This window comes from Maniola hyperantus, chromosome 10, assembly GCF_902806685.2.
Source record: "Maniola hyperantus chromosome 10, iAphHyp1.2, whole genome shotgun sequence".
Lineage (NCBI taxonomy): Eukaryota > Metazoa > Arthropoda > Insecta > Lepidoptera > Nymphalidae > Maniola > Maniola hyperantus.
In genome coordinates this window covers 14,513,777-14,533,458 of record NC_048545.1, presented here as the reverse complement: position 1 = coordinate 14,533,458, position 19,682 = coordinate 14,513,777, and the positions used below count along the sequence as shown (strand labels likewise).

Below are 19,682 nucleotides of genomic sequence, written 5' to 3'. Positions count from 1 at the left end.
AAACACATCATTTGTTTCTGCGTTTCTAGAGAACTTAGAACACGTTTAGAAATTTGCCGTCAGCGTCTGAACGTCAACGATAAAATGTTGCCATATATTATTTTTAATGTCCCCAATTATTAAATACGTCTTTTAAACAAATAGCGAGCTAAAGAGCAAGCGGCTCACCTGATGTTAAGTGATTACCACCCATGAACATTTGCAACACCAGAAAAAACGTGAATGCGTTGCCGTCTTTTCAGGAATTTGTAAGCAGTGCAGGCAGGAACACCGTCGGAGTTGGTTCCACAATTTACATGCGCATGGAAAAAAGATCTAGCACAACAGAGTCTTATGATTCTTTCTCAATTAAAACAAAGCACCTAATTTATATAACTTTATTATACATCTACTCTAAACTTATAAAGATACAATTTAATCTAGATTCTAAGCTTTTGCGGCGAGCGCTTCGTCTTCGTCGTCACTATCCTCTTGCACTTCTTTAGACAGAGTACGATCTACGTGCATGAAGGGGTCGATCTTTAACTTCTCGGACGATGGCGGACTAACTATGAGACATCTACGATATATAAAAGAAGAAAATAAGTTAAGAAATGTTTTTAAGTTAAAGTTTAAGTAGTTTAATTGGGTATTTGACTCCAATTTTTTTATTACTTTATTATAAACTAGGATAAAAATAATGACGTAAACTGAAAAAACAAACGAAATTGATCAAATAACAAAAAAGTTATAAGCATTTAAATATTTCTGATTAGACAGAGATAGCGATACATCAGTTTGACGTCACACCTACTAATGCCATAGTAGCTTCGTGCGGTTTCATACAAATTTTCGTTTTCCGAGAAAGGGATAGAAGACCCTCCCACTCCAAAATTAAAATGCCTGTAACTTTATAAATCTTTGTTGGATTTTAATATTTTTTTCAGCGTACGTCATTATTTTTATGCTAGTTTATAATAAAGTAATAATATTTATCAAATTCAAAAGTAGGCAAATACCCAATTGTAAAGACACATAACAAGATGCAGATATAGTACTAAAAAAACCGGCCAAGTGCGAAACAGGTTCGCACACCGAGGGTTCCGTAATACAGTCGTATTTTTTCGACACTTTTCACGATAATTCAAAAACTATGATGCATAATAAAAATTAATAAAAATCTATTTTGGAATGCACAAGTAAAGCTCTTTCATATGATACCCCACTTGATATAGTTATTTTAGTTTGAAAGTTGAAAATAGCAATATTTGTTCCTGAAAACATTTTAATTTTTTTCTTGTGATGTAACCACAAATTCACGGTTTTCAGATTTTTTCCCTCATGCCAGCTATAAGACCTACCTTTCTGCCAAATTTCATGATTCTAGGTCAACGGGAAGTACCCTGTAGGTTTCTTGACAGACAGACAAACAACAAAGTGATCCTATAAGGGTTCCGTTTTTCCTTTTGAGGTACGGAACCCTAAAAATAACCAAGTCGATACCAGGTACCAGTCATCACACCACTTTCCTCATCAATCTAGACTCTAGAGCATTGATCAGACTGGAATATAATCGTGGGGCGTAACGTAACCCGAGTAAATATTATGTATGTACATTGTACAGTACGCGGCAGAAAATAATGTACATCGGCCTTTAGAATGACATTTCGGCTTTGTGGAGCGTTGTCTCTGTCACTCATACCTATATGACGTTTTGTCGGTCTCATCGACAGAGACAATGCTCTACAAATCCGCTGTCTCCTTCTAAATCTCCTTCTAAAAGGTTGATGTACATTATTTTCTGCCGCGTACTGTAAGTTATACTGATTGCAATAATATTATTGAATGCATTAATAATAATCTATTGAATGTACCTGGTGATGAAGAGTCCATCCCTTTTCGGCCTTACTGATTGAATGTCCTTTAGTAATGTGACGATATTTTCCGCAACCTGCTTTGCGTCCATATTTAGCTGGAACAAAATAGCTGTTCATTTAACAAATGCATAAAGTTTTGATGTAGGTAACCCGTACAAATCATGATTCATTTGATGTTTTTATTTGTTGATATTTCAACCCAATTGCACAAAACATAAAAACATCAAATTAATTGTGGTATGTACCTGTTATCTACATTAAAATAAGTCGTTAGACCACGAAATAAGCTTAAAATCATTAATGCATAAAGTTAATCATATGGCCTCTTAACCGATTTTGACGAAAGATACAGAGATAGCTTCCGATAGCATCCTGAAAATGGACATAGGTTACTTTTTGTTCTAAAAAATCAAAGATTTCACGGGATTTTAGACCTAAATCCACACATATAATATCAATATCAGCTCCTAAAGCCGCTACATAACAATATCCTACACCTAATTTGCTAAAAGTCTTCGGACTGATCGCAAATCACAAAATAAAAATATATATATATCAATAGAGGATTAGTAGACATAATGAGTAGCTCAGTGGGTGGCGAAGCTGAAATGGCATCGGGTAGGGCACATAGTTCGAAAAACCGATAGACGTTGGGGTCACAAGGTGCTAGAAATGCTAGAATGGAGACCTCACATAGGAAAGAACAGCGTTGGAAGTCTAGGTGGACGGATGACATCGCGCGAGTTTCAGGGAGCCGCTGGATTCAGGCGGCGCAAGAACGTGGCGTGTGGAAGTCTCTACAAGAGACCTATGTCCAGCAGTGGACATCTATTGGTTGATGATAATGATGATGATTAGTAGAATCATCAATATGCTACATACGCAGTAGAAATTCTGAATTATTAGACTCACCCGACCAATGGGAACCTCCGTAGAACCAAAGTTCTGCTGATGCTCATCCTTCACCACTCTGTACTGCACCCCCGCTGAGAACTTCTTCACCAGCTCACAGATGTTAGCGTCAAGGGTACCAGAGCGGACATTGGGGAACCTTCTCTTCATCAGACCACGAATTGGTACCAAGTCGGTTAGGATGTTCGGATGGGCTATCACGTAGTCGTAGTCGCTGAATTTGACTTCGCCTTCCTGTAATTTTTCAATTTTTTTTTTTTTTCGATTGTGCTATTGATACATAGCGCACGAGTCTGGGTCAAAATTACGATTTCGATTCATTTGTCCAATGCTCACGCGCTATGTATCAATCGAACAAGATAGTGTTTCGATTGTTCAATAATAAATAAATAAAATAAAAAATAAAAAAGCCTTTTATTCATCCTTAATAAATTATTAAACAAATAATTGGTTGACAAAAAATAATTAAAATTCACAGATATATAGATTAATTTACTTGTGTATGCATTAGTTAATATTTATTATTTAATCTTAAAATATAATATTTTTGTTCAATAACAACAATCAAATAGTTCGATTGTTATTCATATGAATCGCCCATCGCCATACTGTTGGCATCACGTATTTGTTGCGGGATTTTCGATTTATTCGTTCCAGACTATGTGCTCCACATTCGAAGAGATTGTTTTTTGTGACGTCAATAAATCGTCAATCGATTGTTAAGTTTCTTTTACAACAACCTCCCATCGTTTAACCGGTATAGTGGAATGCAGCACAAGTTCACAAATAAAACATTACCTGAATCTTTTTAACCAGTTCCGTGCTGCCCACTGTGGTAGCCCCAGCCTCCGCGACTTGCTTGATCAGCTCTGGGCCCTTACAGAACGCTAGGATGCTGCGCTCCTCTTCGCGAGGGAAGAAGTGTGGTAGTAAGGCCAGGCGTTGGAAGTTGTCTACAAAACGATTCTGCAATAGATTTTTTTATTATTTCATAGTAATAAGAGTCATAATTTATTACAACTAGCTAATGCTCGCGACACAAATTTCAAACCCCTATTTCGCCCTCTTAGCGTTTGAATTTTCAAAAAACCTTTCTTAGTGGATGCCTACATCATAATAGCTATCTGCATGCCAAATTCTTCCTTTTCCGCAAGCAACATTATGAAAGGGATAGCAATAGATTTAGACGTGTCATTATAGTTTAGTTTAGAGATTGTGTACAGTACGACACGCACACGTCTCTCTCCTACATTCCCGCCAGTTCCTTGATGCGCCTCTCTCTCGCTATACGTGTCTTGTTTGTTTGTACTGTCCAGTTGAGAAGTTACTTTGTTTTGTTATAGTTATTGTTTGTAAAACATGTTAAGTGATTTAGTTCTCGAGTGTACCATGCGCAAGATCGCAAAGCTAGCTTCACGCAGAAGCATTTAAGTTTGAATCGTACTATACAATGGAATTAGCCACATTATCTAAGTTAAAATATGTCGAGAGTGTATAGTTTACCTTTTTAACAGCTTCCATGTTAAGTTCCACCTGTGCGTACACATACGCATCAGGGTCGTTGTACATAGTGGGGTGGTGTGTCTCCTGGTGAGCCCTGACCGCATCCTCTGCACTGTACACCACCCACTGGTAGTAGCGCATAGGGAACACATCGTCTTTGGAAACCTGTTTGAATGAGTCATCTTGGTGCCTGTTTACATTTACTTGGACTTTCCTGTAATTTTTATTTCATCATGAACAACCCATCGTTGGCGTCGGCGCACTACTGAGAATGGATCTGCTCTCAGAATGAGAAGGGTTTAGGCTGTAGTTTTGACACACTGGCCCAGTGCAGATTGGTGGACTTTTCACACCTTTGAGAACATTATGGAGAGCTCTCAGAGACATGAGACATGCAGGTTTTTTTCACAATATTTTCATTCACTGTTAAAGTAAGTGATCTTTAACTGCCTAAAACACATATAACTCTGCTAACTAAAAGTTATTTAAATGCATGCCCGGGATGGAACGCCCGACCTTTCAAATAGAAGGCCAAGGGCAGCTCGTGAAGTTGTAGCAAAAAGAACAAGAACGGGGGTAGTTCGCTACTGCCCATGACAGCTCGAATTTCATCTCTCGTAACACCGCAGTCCCGTCGTGACCGCGACACGTGCAATTGGGTTGAAATATCGACAAATAAAAACATCAAATTAATTGTGGTATGTACCTGTTCACTACCTTAAAATATGTCGCCTTGCTATTGAATTTCTTGATCGAAAAACCCAGCACTTTTTCTACAGCTGATGAATAACTGAGACATAATATTAACTTACTTATCTTTCCCTCGCTGGTTATGAGGAATGAAACCTACTTTAGTGATTTCAACCTTTACTTTCTTGGCTCGCGCCTTAGCCCTTGTTCCTTTACGAGCAGCATAATATACTGAACCTGTGTTGATAGATCTCTGAAAATGTATTGTTTTTTTTAATATTTTAGGTTGGGTTTTTTTTGTTTGGATCTAAAAATGTTAAAATATCTGTGCCTATAGAACTGATAGAAAGATAGGTTTCTTTACTTACAATTGCCGTAATATTTTGTTTTTGAAGAGATAAAGTCGCATTAATAAAGAAGGAACCTAAAAAAAGAAATTGTGGATAATTTATCACTTATAGACGGGTGAAATAGTATGAAATATCTCTAAAAGCTTACGGAATAACGTTCCAGCCATGATTACGTGTCTATCACAGTCTCTACTGGTTATAATTTAGTTATCATTATAATTAATTTACCAATTGTTTATCATTCAAACTGGTAAAGTTGAGGTTAAGAATAGACAATTTCTTTTCGTTTTTTATTGTTTTTTTAAATAGCAGCATTGCCAGATGTAAACTGGCAAATCCTACGAATCTCTGTTATATTATAGTTTAACGGCGGTTACGCACTCATCCGATCAGAGTCCATGAAAATACGTTCCTTTTTGTTTTGTATGGGAGCTTTCAGCTTATGACATAAGTAATTAACTATAATATTATTGTCGTAGATAATCGCTGGTATTCTCACAGATGACGGTTAGAACTCGGATGACGGAAGTGCAGTGCATAAGCGCCGTGATTTACGTAATTTAAAGTTGGATTTGCTTGACATGTAAAAATGGCAAAAATAAGAAAACAACCATATAGTCAAATCCTATTTTATGCATAGTCCGTACAACATGACTCCTCATGCGCCATTTCAACTATATGGATCAACTGTCATGTTCGCCTTTATAATAAGGACTGAAATTGTAATTACTTATGAACTGAAATTGGACACAATTAGTAAAAATGGCACGTGAGGAGTAAAATTTTACGAGTTATAAGTCCCACAAATTGCTATTGCACTGGAACCATGACTCATTAACCTCGGAATGACGTCATTTTGACGCGGACGTCAGCCGAAATAAAAATATACCAACAGCTCGAAACTTCAGTTTAGAACTAAAATGGCAGCCACGCGCATTAGCAATTTGCGGGACGAATATAGCTAAGTATAAGTCATAGGTATAAGTTATGAAATATTACGAAGGTAGGATGCAAACATTTAAAGCCAAATAGTACGAATATTTTGTAACCTCTTGGCAACTTTGCCGATGCGGCGACTCAACCCATAGAGATTCGAACAGCTTTGCAGTTTTGTTGTCACTGTCAATCTGTCAATTACAGAAGCTGTCAGCCTTTGATGCTTATTGCTTGAGCCTGTCAAATCAAAACAATTTTCGGTTAAGGAATACGATGTGGGCGAAACAAATTAAAAATCCTCATAATTGACTGAACTGTCCACTGAAATACAGAGCTTTAACTTAATTTGAAATGTTTATAGTGTATAAGTAACAATGGAAAAATTTAATTGTGTATTGTTATTAATTTCATTGTTTGCGTTATTGTGGGGTGTGGCCGGACAGTATGAATGGCAAATACGGGATTCTGTTGATGAGATTCGGGGTAAATTGGACAAGATTTCAGCTGACAACTGCTATATAAGTCATCTAGACGATCTCTTCTTACCAGAAGACTCGGTCTCCCACCATCCCGATGTAAAAGAAATAAACATCAACCCAGTGTTTCCGAACCGAACGGCTATGTTACATTTACACAACATGGCTATGACCAGAGCGTTTTTCTGGAGTTACATCCTCCAATCGAGGTTTATAAGACCTGCTATAAACGATACGTATGACCCAGGTATGATGTATTATTTCCTATCGTCAGTAGCTGATGTGTCTGCGAACCCGTTGATTAACGCCAGTTCGTTATATTTTTCGCCTAATACGTCGTACACATCGTCTTACCGAGGATTCTTCAACAAGACTATGCCGAGATTCGCGCCTAGAGCTTTAAGAGCAGATGATTTTAATGATCCCGTCCATTTACAAAAGATATCGACACTGAACACATTCCATGTGGAAGATTTGGGGGCTTATGACCCCGACAGCTGGTCTAAAGACTATACGTCTGATTTCTATCGCATAAACGAATGGTATTCACTGTGGTTGCCTGACAAAGTGGACAAGCGACATGACACCAAAACAACTTATCAAGTTGAAATCAGATATGCAAATAACACTAATGAGACGTTCACTTTCCACGGACCACCAGGAAATGATGAGGTTTGTATGAAGTCAAAAATATATTTATTTTATGCAGGCAATTTTATTGTTGCTAAGAGTATTTTTACATCAAGATAACCACAGGCATGGAAAGCCTGTACTACTGAAAAGATCCACAAAAAAAACAGCAAAAGTAGTTAGGATACAATTAAAATTGCAAACCTCTTATAAATAATTGAGCTTGCATTTTTGTAAGACTTATTGTTTTATTTTTCATTTTCGATCCATTAACTATTTTTCATATAGAATTATTGAAAACTAGCTAATGGCCCACAACTTTTTCCTAGAGGTACATAATATACACAAATTTTTAAATATCTGGTGGGTTTGATTTCCCCAGATAAAAAGTAGCTAAGTCACTCTCCAGGTCTTTGAAATCCAATCTTTTACTTACATATTCTTCTATTATACAACATACTATTTTAAGAAGCATAGTTTTTAATAGATTTGTAAACTTGTTCTTTGCTCTTGGCTGGTTTCCGCACTTTGTGAACTTATGTAAAGTCTAAATGTGACTGAAATTTTATTAAAAAATATTACATTCATTCCCACAAATGTATATCCCCATTTTTTTTAAAGACAACAGAACACTTGTGTCTATTATTTAGTACATGTGGATTTTTATATAAATTGTGTTAATTTATAGACACCTGGTCCAGTGAACTGGACGAAGCCCTACTTTGACTGTGGCAGACTCAACAAGTGGCTGGTGGCAGCCGTGTCACCAGTTGCTGACATCTTTCCTAGACACACACAGTTCAGACATATTGAATATCCAACGTAAGTAACAATTCATCATCATTATCGTGATCAACCCATCACCTACCTACCTACCTACTGAGCACGGGTCTCATGTCAGAATGAAAGGGTTTGGTCAAAGCCCACCACGCTGGCCAAGTGTGGATTGACAGACTTTATTGAAAACACTAGACGAAGTGGCAGGCACCACGCCACTTCATCTGCTTGGATTTAGGTTTTTGAAAATCCTGTGGGAACTCTTAATTTTCTGGGATTAAAAGTAGCCTCAAGTAGTATGTCACTCTTCTGGTATTTAACTATACCCATGCAAAAAATCACATTGATCTGTTGCTCTGTTGTGACGTGATTGAAGGACAAGCCAACAAACCAAGACACTTGGATTTATAATATGGGTGGTGATTATGGAGAACTCTCAGACATGTAGGTTTCCTCACGATGTTTTCCTTCACCATTAAAGCAAGTGATATTTAATTGATTAAAATGCACATAATTCTGAAAAATTTAGGTGCCTTTTACCCCTTAACCATAATGTTCATAATACATGTACATTTTCATTCTTTATAACTTAGTAACAGATTTGATTTCAGTAAAAAAATGTTGGCAATACAATACCATAATAAAAGGAAATGGTGACTGACTGATCTATCAACACACAGCTCAAACTCCTGGATGGATCATATAAAAGGAAAAGGTGACTGACTGACTGACTGATCTATCAACGCACAGCTCAAACTGTTGGACGGATCGGGCTGAAATTTGGTTTGCAGATACTAATTATGACGTAGGCATCCTCTAAGAAAGGATTTTTGAAAATCCAACCTCTGAGGGGGAAAATAGGGGTTCGAAATTTGTGTAGTCCACGCTGACAAAGTCACTGGATTAAGCTAGTTATTTCGTAAAAGGTAAGCCCGCAGCTTCATCCATATGGATTTCGGTTTTTTATAAATCCTGTGGGTACTCTTTGATTTTGTATAATGTCATTCTCCAGGTCTTTTACTATACCCATCCAAACGAAGAAATCTCGTCGATCCATTGATCCATTGCGGGGTGATTGAAGGACAAACAAACAAATATTACACATTTTTGCTTTTACAATATGGGTAGTGACTTTCTGATTGATTAATGAAATCAACAGGTACACAGCAGCAGTCGTGATGGAGATGGACTATGACAGGATAGATATAAACCAGTGCCCGCCCAGCGAGGGGAACGACAAACCAAATAGATTTGCGTCCACTGCCAGGTGTAAGGAGGAGACTACTGAGGTATGAATATTTAGAAATCGTATCTCAACATATTATGGACTTGCCTTGCCAAATAAGTAAAAGACGTCATTAATATATCTCATTTTTGATATATTTAGTATTGACTTAGTTAAAATGATTAAAAACTTGTAATGTAAAAATTTCCTTCCTTTTAATCCTAGTGCGAGCCGATCCACGGCTGGGGCTTCCGTCGCGGCGGCTACCAGTGCCGCTGCCGGCCGGGCTTCCGCCTGCCCAGCATCGTGCGCAGGCCTTACCTGGGGGAGATCATCGAGCGAGCCACCGCCGACCAGTACTACAACAACTTCGACTGCTCCAGGATTGGATGTAAGTTAGTCATCACAGCTGGGGCTTCCGTCGCGGCGGCTACCAGTGCCGCCGCCGGCCGGGCTTCCGCCTGCCCAGCATCGTGCGCAGGCCTTACCTGGGGGAGATCATCGAGCGAGCCACCGCCGACCAGTACTACAACAACTTCGACTGCTCCAGGATTGGATGTAAGTTAGTCATCACAGCTGGGGCTTCCGTCGCGGCGGCTACCAGTGCCGCCGCCGGCTGGGCTTCCGCCTGCCTGGCATCGTGCGCAGGCCTTACCTGGGGGAGATCATCGAGCGAGCCACCGCCGACCAGTACTACAACAACTTCGACTGCTCCAGGATCGGATGTAAGTTAGTCATCACAGCTGGGGCTTCCGTCGCGGTGGCTACCAGTGCTGCCGCCGTCTGGGCTTCCGCCTGCCTGGCATCGTTCGCAGGCCTTACCTGGGGGAGATCATCGAGCGAGCCCCCGCCGACCAGTACTACAACAACTTCGACTGCTCCACGTACTTGAAGTCGCGGGAATATGTTAGTCCTCATATTATAATGGGCAATGTCTCCAATCAGATACTGTCGCATCACCACATATCAAAACACTGTAAATGCATCGATTAAACAATATACATTTGTTCAGGGGTCCAACGTCTACCTGTGCAGTGGGAGAAAGCGCACCCGTTCGTGCGCGCGATCTACGCAGATCGCTACTACGAGTATGTGAACAGCACGAGCGGGCCGGCCGCCTTACACACCGAACGAGTTAACGTCTACGAAGTTCTAAACTTTATCCGAGGCGTGCAACCGCATAACTGCTCTGAGTAAGTTCACACAATGATTACAAAAAGTACACTCAAAAAGCGTCGATTAAATTCATTCTAATTCATAAAAATTGTTAAAAATAAATTAGGTAGTACAATTTTTTTTTAAGTTATTTAAGTTAGATAGAATATTCGGTATGTAAAATTTGATTTTGTTAATAATTGTTAATTAAATTAAACTATGTTGTAAGGCAGCTAAAAAGGACAGACTATTTTTTTGTACTGGAAAAATAAAGAGTTCCCACGGGAATTTTAAAAAACCTGAATCGCGGGCATTTAGTACAGATAAAGCAGGAGAGTCACTGTCAAGTTGTGGCATTCAAAATGGCAACATCACGTCTTTGTTCTAGATATAAGCCGACGGACTTGTTCCTCAACGGCGACATCGCGTACGGCGCGGAGGAGCAGTTTGAGAACCAGGCCAAAATGGCGGTGCGGCTCGCCAACTTCATTAGTGCCTTCTTGCAAGTATGTACCAGTTTACCTTTATAGGGCTCCGTGGCCGAAGGGTGCCAACAGGACTATTACAGACATAACCCGACGGACTTGTTCCTCAACGGCGTACGGCGCGGGGGTTCAGCTGTTCTCGAGATTTGCGATCAGCAACGCATTCAGCGATTCATTTTTATATATAGACATGTATTGTTACAGGTGTCGGACCCCCAAGAAGTGTTCAGCGGTACGCGTGTGGCGGACAAACCTCTCACTGAGGATCAGATGCTGGGAGAAACGCTCGCCTTAGTGCTCGGGGATTCCAAGGTTTGGTCCGCAGGTGAGGCTATGCAAACATTCTTTTTGAAATAAAGAGATTTCGAAGTAAAAACATCTTCAGGCGCGTTGGGCGATTTTGGCATGTGTAAAACTTTACGTCGCGTTGACGACATGCTAATTTTTACACAAATAAAATTATAGGTACTCTTAAGACAATCGCAAAAAAAAAACCATTTTTCACAGGTTTATTATACTTTGTTAGTTTATTGGCAATGGAAAATTAATCTTAACAACTAAGAAATAAAGTTTAAATTTAATTGCAATAAAATCAAAAGAGTTTAAGTTGCTTGTAATTTTGATTGGGTTCAATTATAATTATTGATACTGTTATTTGTTGTATAATTCATAGTTGTTTTCACTTCTTCACTGATTGCTATTCTTTTCAAATAAATTTCTATAAGTGCTTTTCAATCATCAAATGAACCAGCAAGAAACTCGAGGTTGTCAACTGAGTATGAGAAGTTTTAGAAGCTTGGTGAGTAGAGTTTAAAAATTTAAATTAATAAACAAAATTTTTTTTAAAGGTACATACTGGGATAGGAATAAGTTCACAAATCGCACGTTCTTCGCGCCATTCGCTTACAAGACTGAGTTGAACACAAGAAAGTTTAAACTCGAAGATATGGCCCGAATTAATAAGACTGGTAAGCAAATTGTGATTTTTAAGGTAAGCGTTCCTAAAGTATATCCATACCGTTATTATACCGTTACCGTCGATACCGTTATAACGTAGAAGCGGTAACAGTATCTTTACCATTACCCAAAAATAACGTTATGTCGTGTAGCGATATTTTTGTCACTTATCTGTTAACATAAGTAATATTTTTAAATTTATTTTAATAACTAGTTTTTGCGTTGTTTTGTTTGATTTAACGTTTCCAATTCAATAAATGAATTTGAATTCTACTTTTTCGAAATCTCACCCAATGGTAAATAACGATGTATTTTAAGATGATAGAGATTATTACGTGATAGTTTACCAAAATCATTATTCTGTAGAGTGGTAACTTTTTTAATTGCTGTTAAAATTGGAAATTTTCAATTTAAACAAATTTTTTGGAAATTTTCAATTTAAACAAATGTTTCGTCTAAAAATGTATTCGAACATTAAATCGCTTGGTGTATAGTGGTTTCCTGTAGGTACACAATTTTCTTACAGGTGAAGCCTACACAAACAAACAATGGTTCCAATTCTTAAAACAAAGATGGTCGACCAACTTTGATAGTCTTGAGAAATTTTTCCTCAAAATGAAAATCCGTGATAGTGAACTGGGGAAATATCTGAAGCATTACGAGAGGTTCCCAACTTTCTACAGAGCAGCTAACCTGAAGAATGGCCATTGGACGCAGCCGTATTACGATTGCAAGGGGCCTTTGAAGCAGTGGGTGATCACTTACGCTTCACCGTTCTTTGGATGGGATAACGTTAAAGTCAAATTGGAATTTAAGTAAGTGTAAAAAACCGGTCAAGTGCGAGTCAGACTCGCGCATTGAGGGTTCCGTACTACAATCGTATTTTATCGACATTTTGCACGATAAATCAAAAACTATTATTCCTAAAAATAAATAAAAAACTGTTTTAGAATGTACAAGTAAATCCCTTTCATATGATACCCCACTTGGTATGGTAATTTTACTTTAAAAGTTGAAAATAGCAATATTTGTTCATGAACACGTTTTAATTTTTTTCTTGTGATGTAACCACAAATTCACGGTTTTCAGATTTTTCCCCGAATGTCTGCTATAAGACTTACCTACCTGCCAAATTTCATGATTCTAGGTCAACGGGAAGTACCCTGTAGGTTTCTTGACAGACCGACAGAGAGACAGACAGACAGACAGACAACAAAGTGATCCTATAAAGGGTTCCGTTTTTCCTTTTGAGGTACGGAACCCTAAAAATGTTTCATGTTTGACAGGGTTATACATTCAATATGGTGGGTGGGGTATGTCTCTCTGCTAGCTTTTTATGGCCCATCTTTTTAACCGATTATAATGAAATTTGGTGCAGAGATAGCTTGCATCCTGGGGAAGGGAATAAAAGGAGTCCTCTACTTCCCTTGGAAAGACATAAGCTTTTGGTCCCGAAAAATTAGAGTTCCTACAGGATATTAAAAACCCGTCACTTTAACTGATTTTGATGAAAGTTGGTACAGAGATAGCTTTATGTTATAGGATGAAAATTATCCCATGACTGTTCCCAGGATATAAGCTATGTCTGCCAAATGTTAGGATCGGTTCAGCGGTTAAGTCACGGTAATAAGCATTCAGTCACTTTCGCATTTATAATAGTATGGATATTTATTTATTTATTTATTTATAGATATAGATATGGCGGAGTGTTGTTTCAGGGGCGTGGTAGCAGTGACGATGTCGCTGATGCAGCTCGACCTGAACCAGTGTCCGGACAAGTACTACATACCGAACGCCTTCAAAAGCACCGACAAATGCGATAAGAGCTCTTCGTATGTGAGTCAAACTTTTTATTATTATTGCTATTGAAGCGTATATTACTACCACTTGTATAAGTTACGCAGATGTAACAGCGCAGAAGTCTTATTTTCAAACGGCGCTAAAATATCGCAGCCAATCATAGCGCACGTCCGTGCGTTATTGGCGAATTATGACCGAGATAGCACGAGTCTTTGTTATTCTTGTGTTTGAAAGTCAAGCAATAAGGTCTGTATTTTATTAGTGTACATTCGTTTTAAGTCGGCATTAAATTGCGCTTTTATGCATAAACGATTTTTTCCGATCCGACTTTTAAAAGTGGTAATACTGTAGTATCGTACTTCTAGGTTCGGATTTAAAGAACTTGCTCAGCGACGCTCTCTTGGCGCTCAAAACACTAGTTTGCGAAGGGATTAAATATTATGTCTCGAGCGACCAGCGCATAATTGCTATCGCCCTCGCACGCTCGCTCTAAGCTCAGCGAAAAAACTCGCTTTTCGTTGCTCGCCAACTCATTTCTAGTTCGTTTTTCACTAATCGTCGGCGGTCGGACAAGTGACTTACAAATAATGTGCTATTTTTCAACAGTGCGTTCCAATCCAAGGTCGTGGGTTCGATTCCGGCGGCTACAAGTGCGAATGCCTCCAAGGCTACGAGTATCCGTTTGAAGACCTCACCACGTACTACGACGGTCAGATCGTTGAAGCAGAGTTCCAGAATATTATAGAAGACAAACAGACGCGTATAGACATGTTCAAGTGTAGGCTCGCTGGTGCTGCGGCCGTACAAAGCAGTGTGGTTATATTACTGGCAGTGCTAATGTTTCTATGGAAATTCAGGTAATTTGTATTAAAAAGTGCGTATAAAGCAATAAAGATAATAGACTAATCTTGAATCACCATTACAATTGGCTTCAGCTCCACCACGCTATTTCTCCATTTCTCATCAGTGGTGACAGTATTTTTCCGGCCTGATAATTAATTTTAATCAATATGATCGATATGCGAATGCAAATATTGTATCGGTAAATGGTAATTATTTTGGTACCGATACTGATTTTATACCGGTTGCCGTACCAGTAATGTTAAATTCGTATCGATAATAATTAATAGTAATCGGTTCAGAATACTAAACCTATTGAATAAAATAATTTTTAATAAATGCCTCTTTAAAAATGTTTCTACCGTAATTATCAACTATTGTATAGGTTGCATATGACAGGAAAAAACTAGTTACGTAGCTCACACAAAAAAACGGTAGATTATAACAAAACAGCTAATATTATTATAAGTCCATACATTATATTTTTCTGTATTATAATATGTATTAAAATAAGTAGTGTATAGGATATAATAAGGACGGTAAGAAGGCAATAATTTTTATGAAACTGATATGAAACTCCATAATATATAAAAAACTTTTTTTACAATAATAGTTATATCGCTAAAATGTCGTTTCACGAAAATTATTCGGGAATAACGGTAACGTTATTTTGATATTTTTATCGTTACTTCAGTATTTTGCTGGATTGGTTTACAGTTTGACGCTCAAAATATCGTACTAGTGATATTATACTTTAGTATATTTGATAACGTTAATGTTTTTAAAGGTGAATTAATTGGTAACGTTATCCCAGGCTTGATATTTTAACAGTTGCATTTTATTTGTAAAAAAATGAATAATAGCTTTAAAATATAAAACATTACTTTTGTAGAAATACTAGTACTTACCTACTTAAAATATTTTTATCTTTTGCAACTATGAAGTGTATTTTAACTTCTAAGAAATCTTGACCTGATATTTTTTACTATTGTATTTTTTAAATACATACATATATTTTAAATCTTTTTTATATATTTTTTAAAATCCTACATAGGATTAAATTAATTAGTAATTTTAAAATATATCTTCTATTTATAAAACTCAAGGCAACAATATTACAAGGCATTAGTTTTTGATGCTCTTGTTTACTTTAGCAGCTTTATGGTTTCTATGTTTTTTTAAATTATGAATTACTAGCTGATGCCCGCGACTTCGTCCGCGTGGATTTACGTTTTTCAAAATCCCGCGGGAACTCTTTTATTTCCCGGGATAAAAAGTAGCCTATGTGTTAATCCAGGGTATAATCTATCTCCATTCCAAATTTTAGCCAAATCTGTCCAGTAGTTTTTGCGTGAAGGAGTAACAAACATACACACACACACACACACACACATACAAACTTTCGCCTTTTAATAATATTAGTGTGATGAATCTCTAAATACATAAGTTAGACCCACCACGTGTAATTTTGAAAAGGATGGATTATTATTTTTACAGTGATCGCTAAAAAAGTAGTCCGATCTGAAGTTGCAAATCAACATTGTGATTTGGACAGCTCATAGGCTAAGGATTAATTCTTTATTACACAAGCCCGCCTGGAATGTTGTTTTAGTACAATGCATATGACATGCCTGGTGTTCAGATTGGACTGCATGTTTTGCATGCACTATAATCAATTATTATGTTTTATAGTCTGTACAAAATGACTCCTCACGCGCCATTTTAACTCTATGGGTCAACTGTCATGTCAAAAGTACGGTTCACTTATTTTAAAGAAAATAAGGACTAAAATAGTACTTTTGACATGCAAAATGACACATAAAGTTAAAATGGCGTGTGAGGAGTAAAATTTTACGCGTTATAGATATGACTAGGTATAGTAATTTTATCTTTCGGCGTATTTTTATGTAATGGTATTTTTTGAATCTCGAATATTTTATTAGTATTTTTTGCATTTAATTTTATCCTGTACCATGTGTATTTCTTAGATCTAAATATTATACATATAAATGAAATGTCGTTTAGAATTAGTACAAACTCGAATTGTATGAACTGACTTAAATTTTTTTGTTGGATGAGCTTTGGTTGCACTATATTGGAAAGACTAAAACAAAATTTTATTTTTGAATGTTGTTTTTAGTCGCCCCCATTAAGTTTATTTTTAATTTTGTATTCAAACAACAATATCAGCCCCCCAATTGTGTAAGAATAACCATTTCATGGCTATCGCAATCGTCAAGAAATTCTGCTCTTTGATTGGCTGTGAAAAAATGTAAACAGCAAATCAACCAATCAAAGGGCAGAATACCTTGACGATTGCGATAGCGATGAAATGGTTATTCTTACACAATCGGGGCGCAGGTGTAGGTTAAGAGAAAATCATTTGTGTCTTTGAATATTATTATTTTTTCATTTAAGTTACACATACATAATAGCCCCCCCCCCCCCCCCCATACCCCGATTGTATTAATATGTAGTTCTATCGTTCATCCTGCGGAAAAAGATAGCATTAGATTTAAATCTGTCTGTTTAGTTTATCGTGTGTATTAAAACCAATATAATTTTTAAGGCTAAGGCCTGAGTGAGGTGCGTAGAACGCAGAGGCGGCGGTAGCTGCCTCGGTCGCTCAGTAGGCTTAGTATAAGATTTTACATCTCACTAACGTTGATATAATTCGAGCGTCGAAACATAATAACGTCAGAATAAAATGGACCTAAGTTCCTTGATTTAAAGTCAAAATTTCAGTACCACCTATTTTAATTTCACAAGATCTTCAGCTTCGTACGCTGTCTGTAGCTGTATGCACGAACTTAAGCGTTAAAACAACGCAGTTAAGGTTAATTTTACTTTAACGCTAAATAACAACGACGCTTAGCCAGTTTTCCACGCTCAAATTCTATCAAAGTTGGTGACATTATGTAAAATCTCATTATAAGCACATTGGTTAATTGTTTGTCAGGGTTGGCAAAAACAGTTATAATGCGTAAAAAATTACTCCTCACGAGCCATTTTAACTTTTTGTGTCAAATTTCATGTCAAAAGTACGTCTTTATTTTAAAGGTCGTGGTACTTTAGACATGACAGTTGAACCATAAGTGGCTGCTTCTTCCTGCCAACCCTGTAGCGTGTACGAATATATTGTGATTGAGATGAACTGCACGCTCCAAAACGCGTAACTTTTGACTCGAGCAGATTTTCTGGCCTTACACCAAGTTCTAATCTATTTAATTAACTTTAAGTGAAAAGGGTATGTAACAATTAATTAACATTCCAAAGTACTGTATTATTTTACTCTGTACTGCCGTCCATTTTGTGCCTTTTGTAGTTTTGTAATTAAATCCCACGTGAATACATCTTGTGTTTTATTTTAATTGTTCAGTACATGTTTTCTGATGTCGTGAAAAACAAATATGAATAAAAGTAGGTAGGCTAACTTAAGTTGACCGGAGAAATAAACCTCGCGTAACTTATCTTTGTTTTTTCATTTATTTAAATATTTACGGAATGATCTTTGTCTCACTCACTGCGCAGGTACAAGCTCAAACATCGTTTTAGCTGAAGCCATGAATCTATTAAAACCTAATAGCTACTATAGTCGACGCATTTTAAACTGAGTCGTCGAGTTATCTGTTTCGCTCGTACTTACAGGTCGTAGGTGCTGGCGACCTGTAAGTGCGAGCGAAACAGACATAACTCGACGACTCAGTTTAAAATAAATACGTCGACTATAATTGACTATCGCTATCCTTCGACTAACAAAGCATTAGGTATTAGTTCAATATTATTACAGTACCCAACAGGAAATATTGCACATCAAGGTTTAGAAAGAGGTTTCGGCTTCGTAGCCTCTTCTCTGTCACTCATACCTATGTGACGTTATGTCGATCTCAACGAAGAGACTACGTAACCGGTATCTCTTTCTAAAGCCCGATGTGCAATATGACGGTACTGTAGGTATGTGGTATTTTGACTTTACTTACTCTTGATTCGATATGATAACGCTTCGTACATAGTACAGTGCTCCAACTAGTGCCATGTATAACGTTATATAAATGAGCATATAAATTACCACTAGGGTGCGAATGATACCCATTATAGGGTCAAATTGACCCTATTTTATTTGTGCACGGTATTTGTACATATTTAATTACTTATTGATTTCAATTAAACATATTGTTGATGTTAAGCCATTTTTTTTGGATTATTATGATGTTATATTATAGTGGTTAATTTAAATTATTGAATTGACATGTCAACAATTGTTTTTTTCTGAGGTTTTTGAGATAATTATCAATACGATAAGGTTTAAAGTACCTACACATCTCAAACTATCAAACTATAGATGAAGGTGAACAAACGCACAGCTACTTCAGTCCTCATTACAATACAAACATTCATATTTTAAAAAGTAAACCAAATTTTATTCCCGTTCATTATTATTCATTTTTATACGGTACGTACGAGTTACGATTTGAAACGGTACAGTAGTACTTTGTACACGACATCGTAAGATTATTATTTACTGGTATAAGTATTGTTACTTTTACCGGTATTAATAATGGTATCTAGATAACGTTAATGGATGTATGGGTATCGTTATTTTTATCGAAAATGATGGTACTTTTGTAAACGGGAGCATAGGTATATACTAAATCTTAGTGGTAGTGGTAAACCCTAGTGTGTTTTAAAGCATAAAACCTACTAAATACTTACCTACTGGTAAAGGAGGTCCCGAATGAAGCAAAGCAATCCCAACAATACGAGGCTGAGTAGAGCGAAGGGGGCAGGCCAAGAACATAAGCGAGCCGGTGACATCCGTAGAGAAACGAAGATCGAGCAGATGAATACGACGATAGAGAGTGAGTTTTCTGGCGTGCTCTAATCATTATAAAACTTGGGACTTGAGTTGGGTTTCCCGCTAACGAATGAGTCAATGCTACTAGTGGTAGAACATTGCGATTAACTATAATAATTTAAAAGCTATTTTGCCGCCAGCGTTCGAGTGCGATTAAAGTACCTACCGCTGGTGGCTAGCAAAAAATTGGTGGCTAGACATTTCGTTTATTGTCTGTGCGGTGCTTGTGACAGCA

At 37.3% G+C, this 19,682-nt stretch overlaps 3 protein-coding genes across 3 annotated transcripts in view; 1 reads left to right on the top strand and 2 right to left on the bottom strand.

Annotated features, from left to right (window-relative positions):
• Positions 1 to 19,682, bottom strand: part of LOC117985911 (WD repeat-containing protein 44) — a 296,876-nt gene that overhangs the window by 69,287 nt on the left and 207,907 nt on the right. The window lies entirely within an intron of this gene.
• Positions 364 to 5,614, bottom strand: mRpL1 (mitochondrial ribosomal protein L1). The gene is made up of 8 exons (XM_034972762.2): positions 5,460 to 5,614; positions 5,330 to 5,385; positions 5,084 to 5,214; positions 4,272 to 4,485; positions 3,567 to 3,734; positions 2,769 to 3,002; positions 1,854 to 1,951; positions 364 to 559 (listed from the first exon to the last, which is right to left on the bottom strand). The coding sequence occupies exons 1-8, from the start codon at positions 5,476 to 5,478 to the stop codon at positions 427 to 429; spliced, it is 1,053 nt and encodes a 350-aa protein (XP_034828653.1). The 5' UTR covers positions 5,479 to 5,614; the 3' UTR covers positions 364 to 426.
• LOC117985922 (uncharacterized) lies at positions 6,477 to 17,943 on the top strand. The gene is made up of 11 exons (XM_034972717.2): positions 6,477 to 7,395; positions 8,042 to 8,175; positions 9,290 to 9,419; positions 9,581 to 9,746; positions 10,368 to 10,548; positions 10,899 to 11,016; positions 11,200 to 11,320; positions 11,844 to 11,963; positions 12,479 to 12,767; positions 13,671 to 13,788; positions 14,359 to 17,943. The coding sequence occupies exons 1-11, from the start codon at positions 6,622 to 6,624 to the stop codon at positions 14,611 to 14,613; spliced, it is 2,406 nt and encodes an 801-aa protein (XP_034828608.1). The 5' UTR covers positions 6,477 to 6,621; the 3' UTR covers positions 14,614 to 17,943.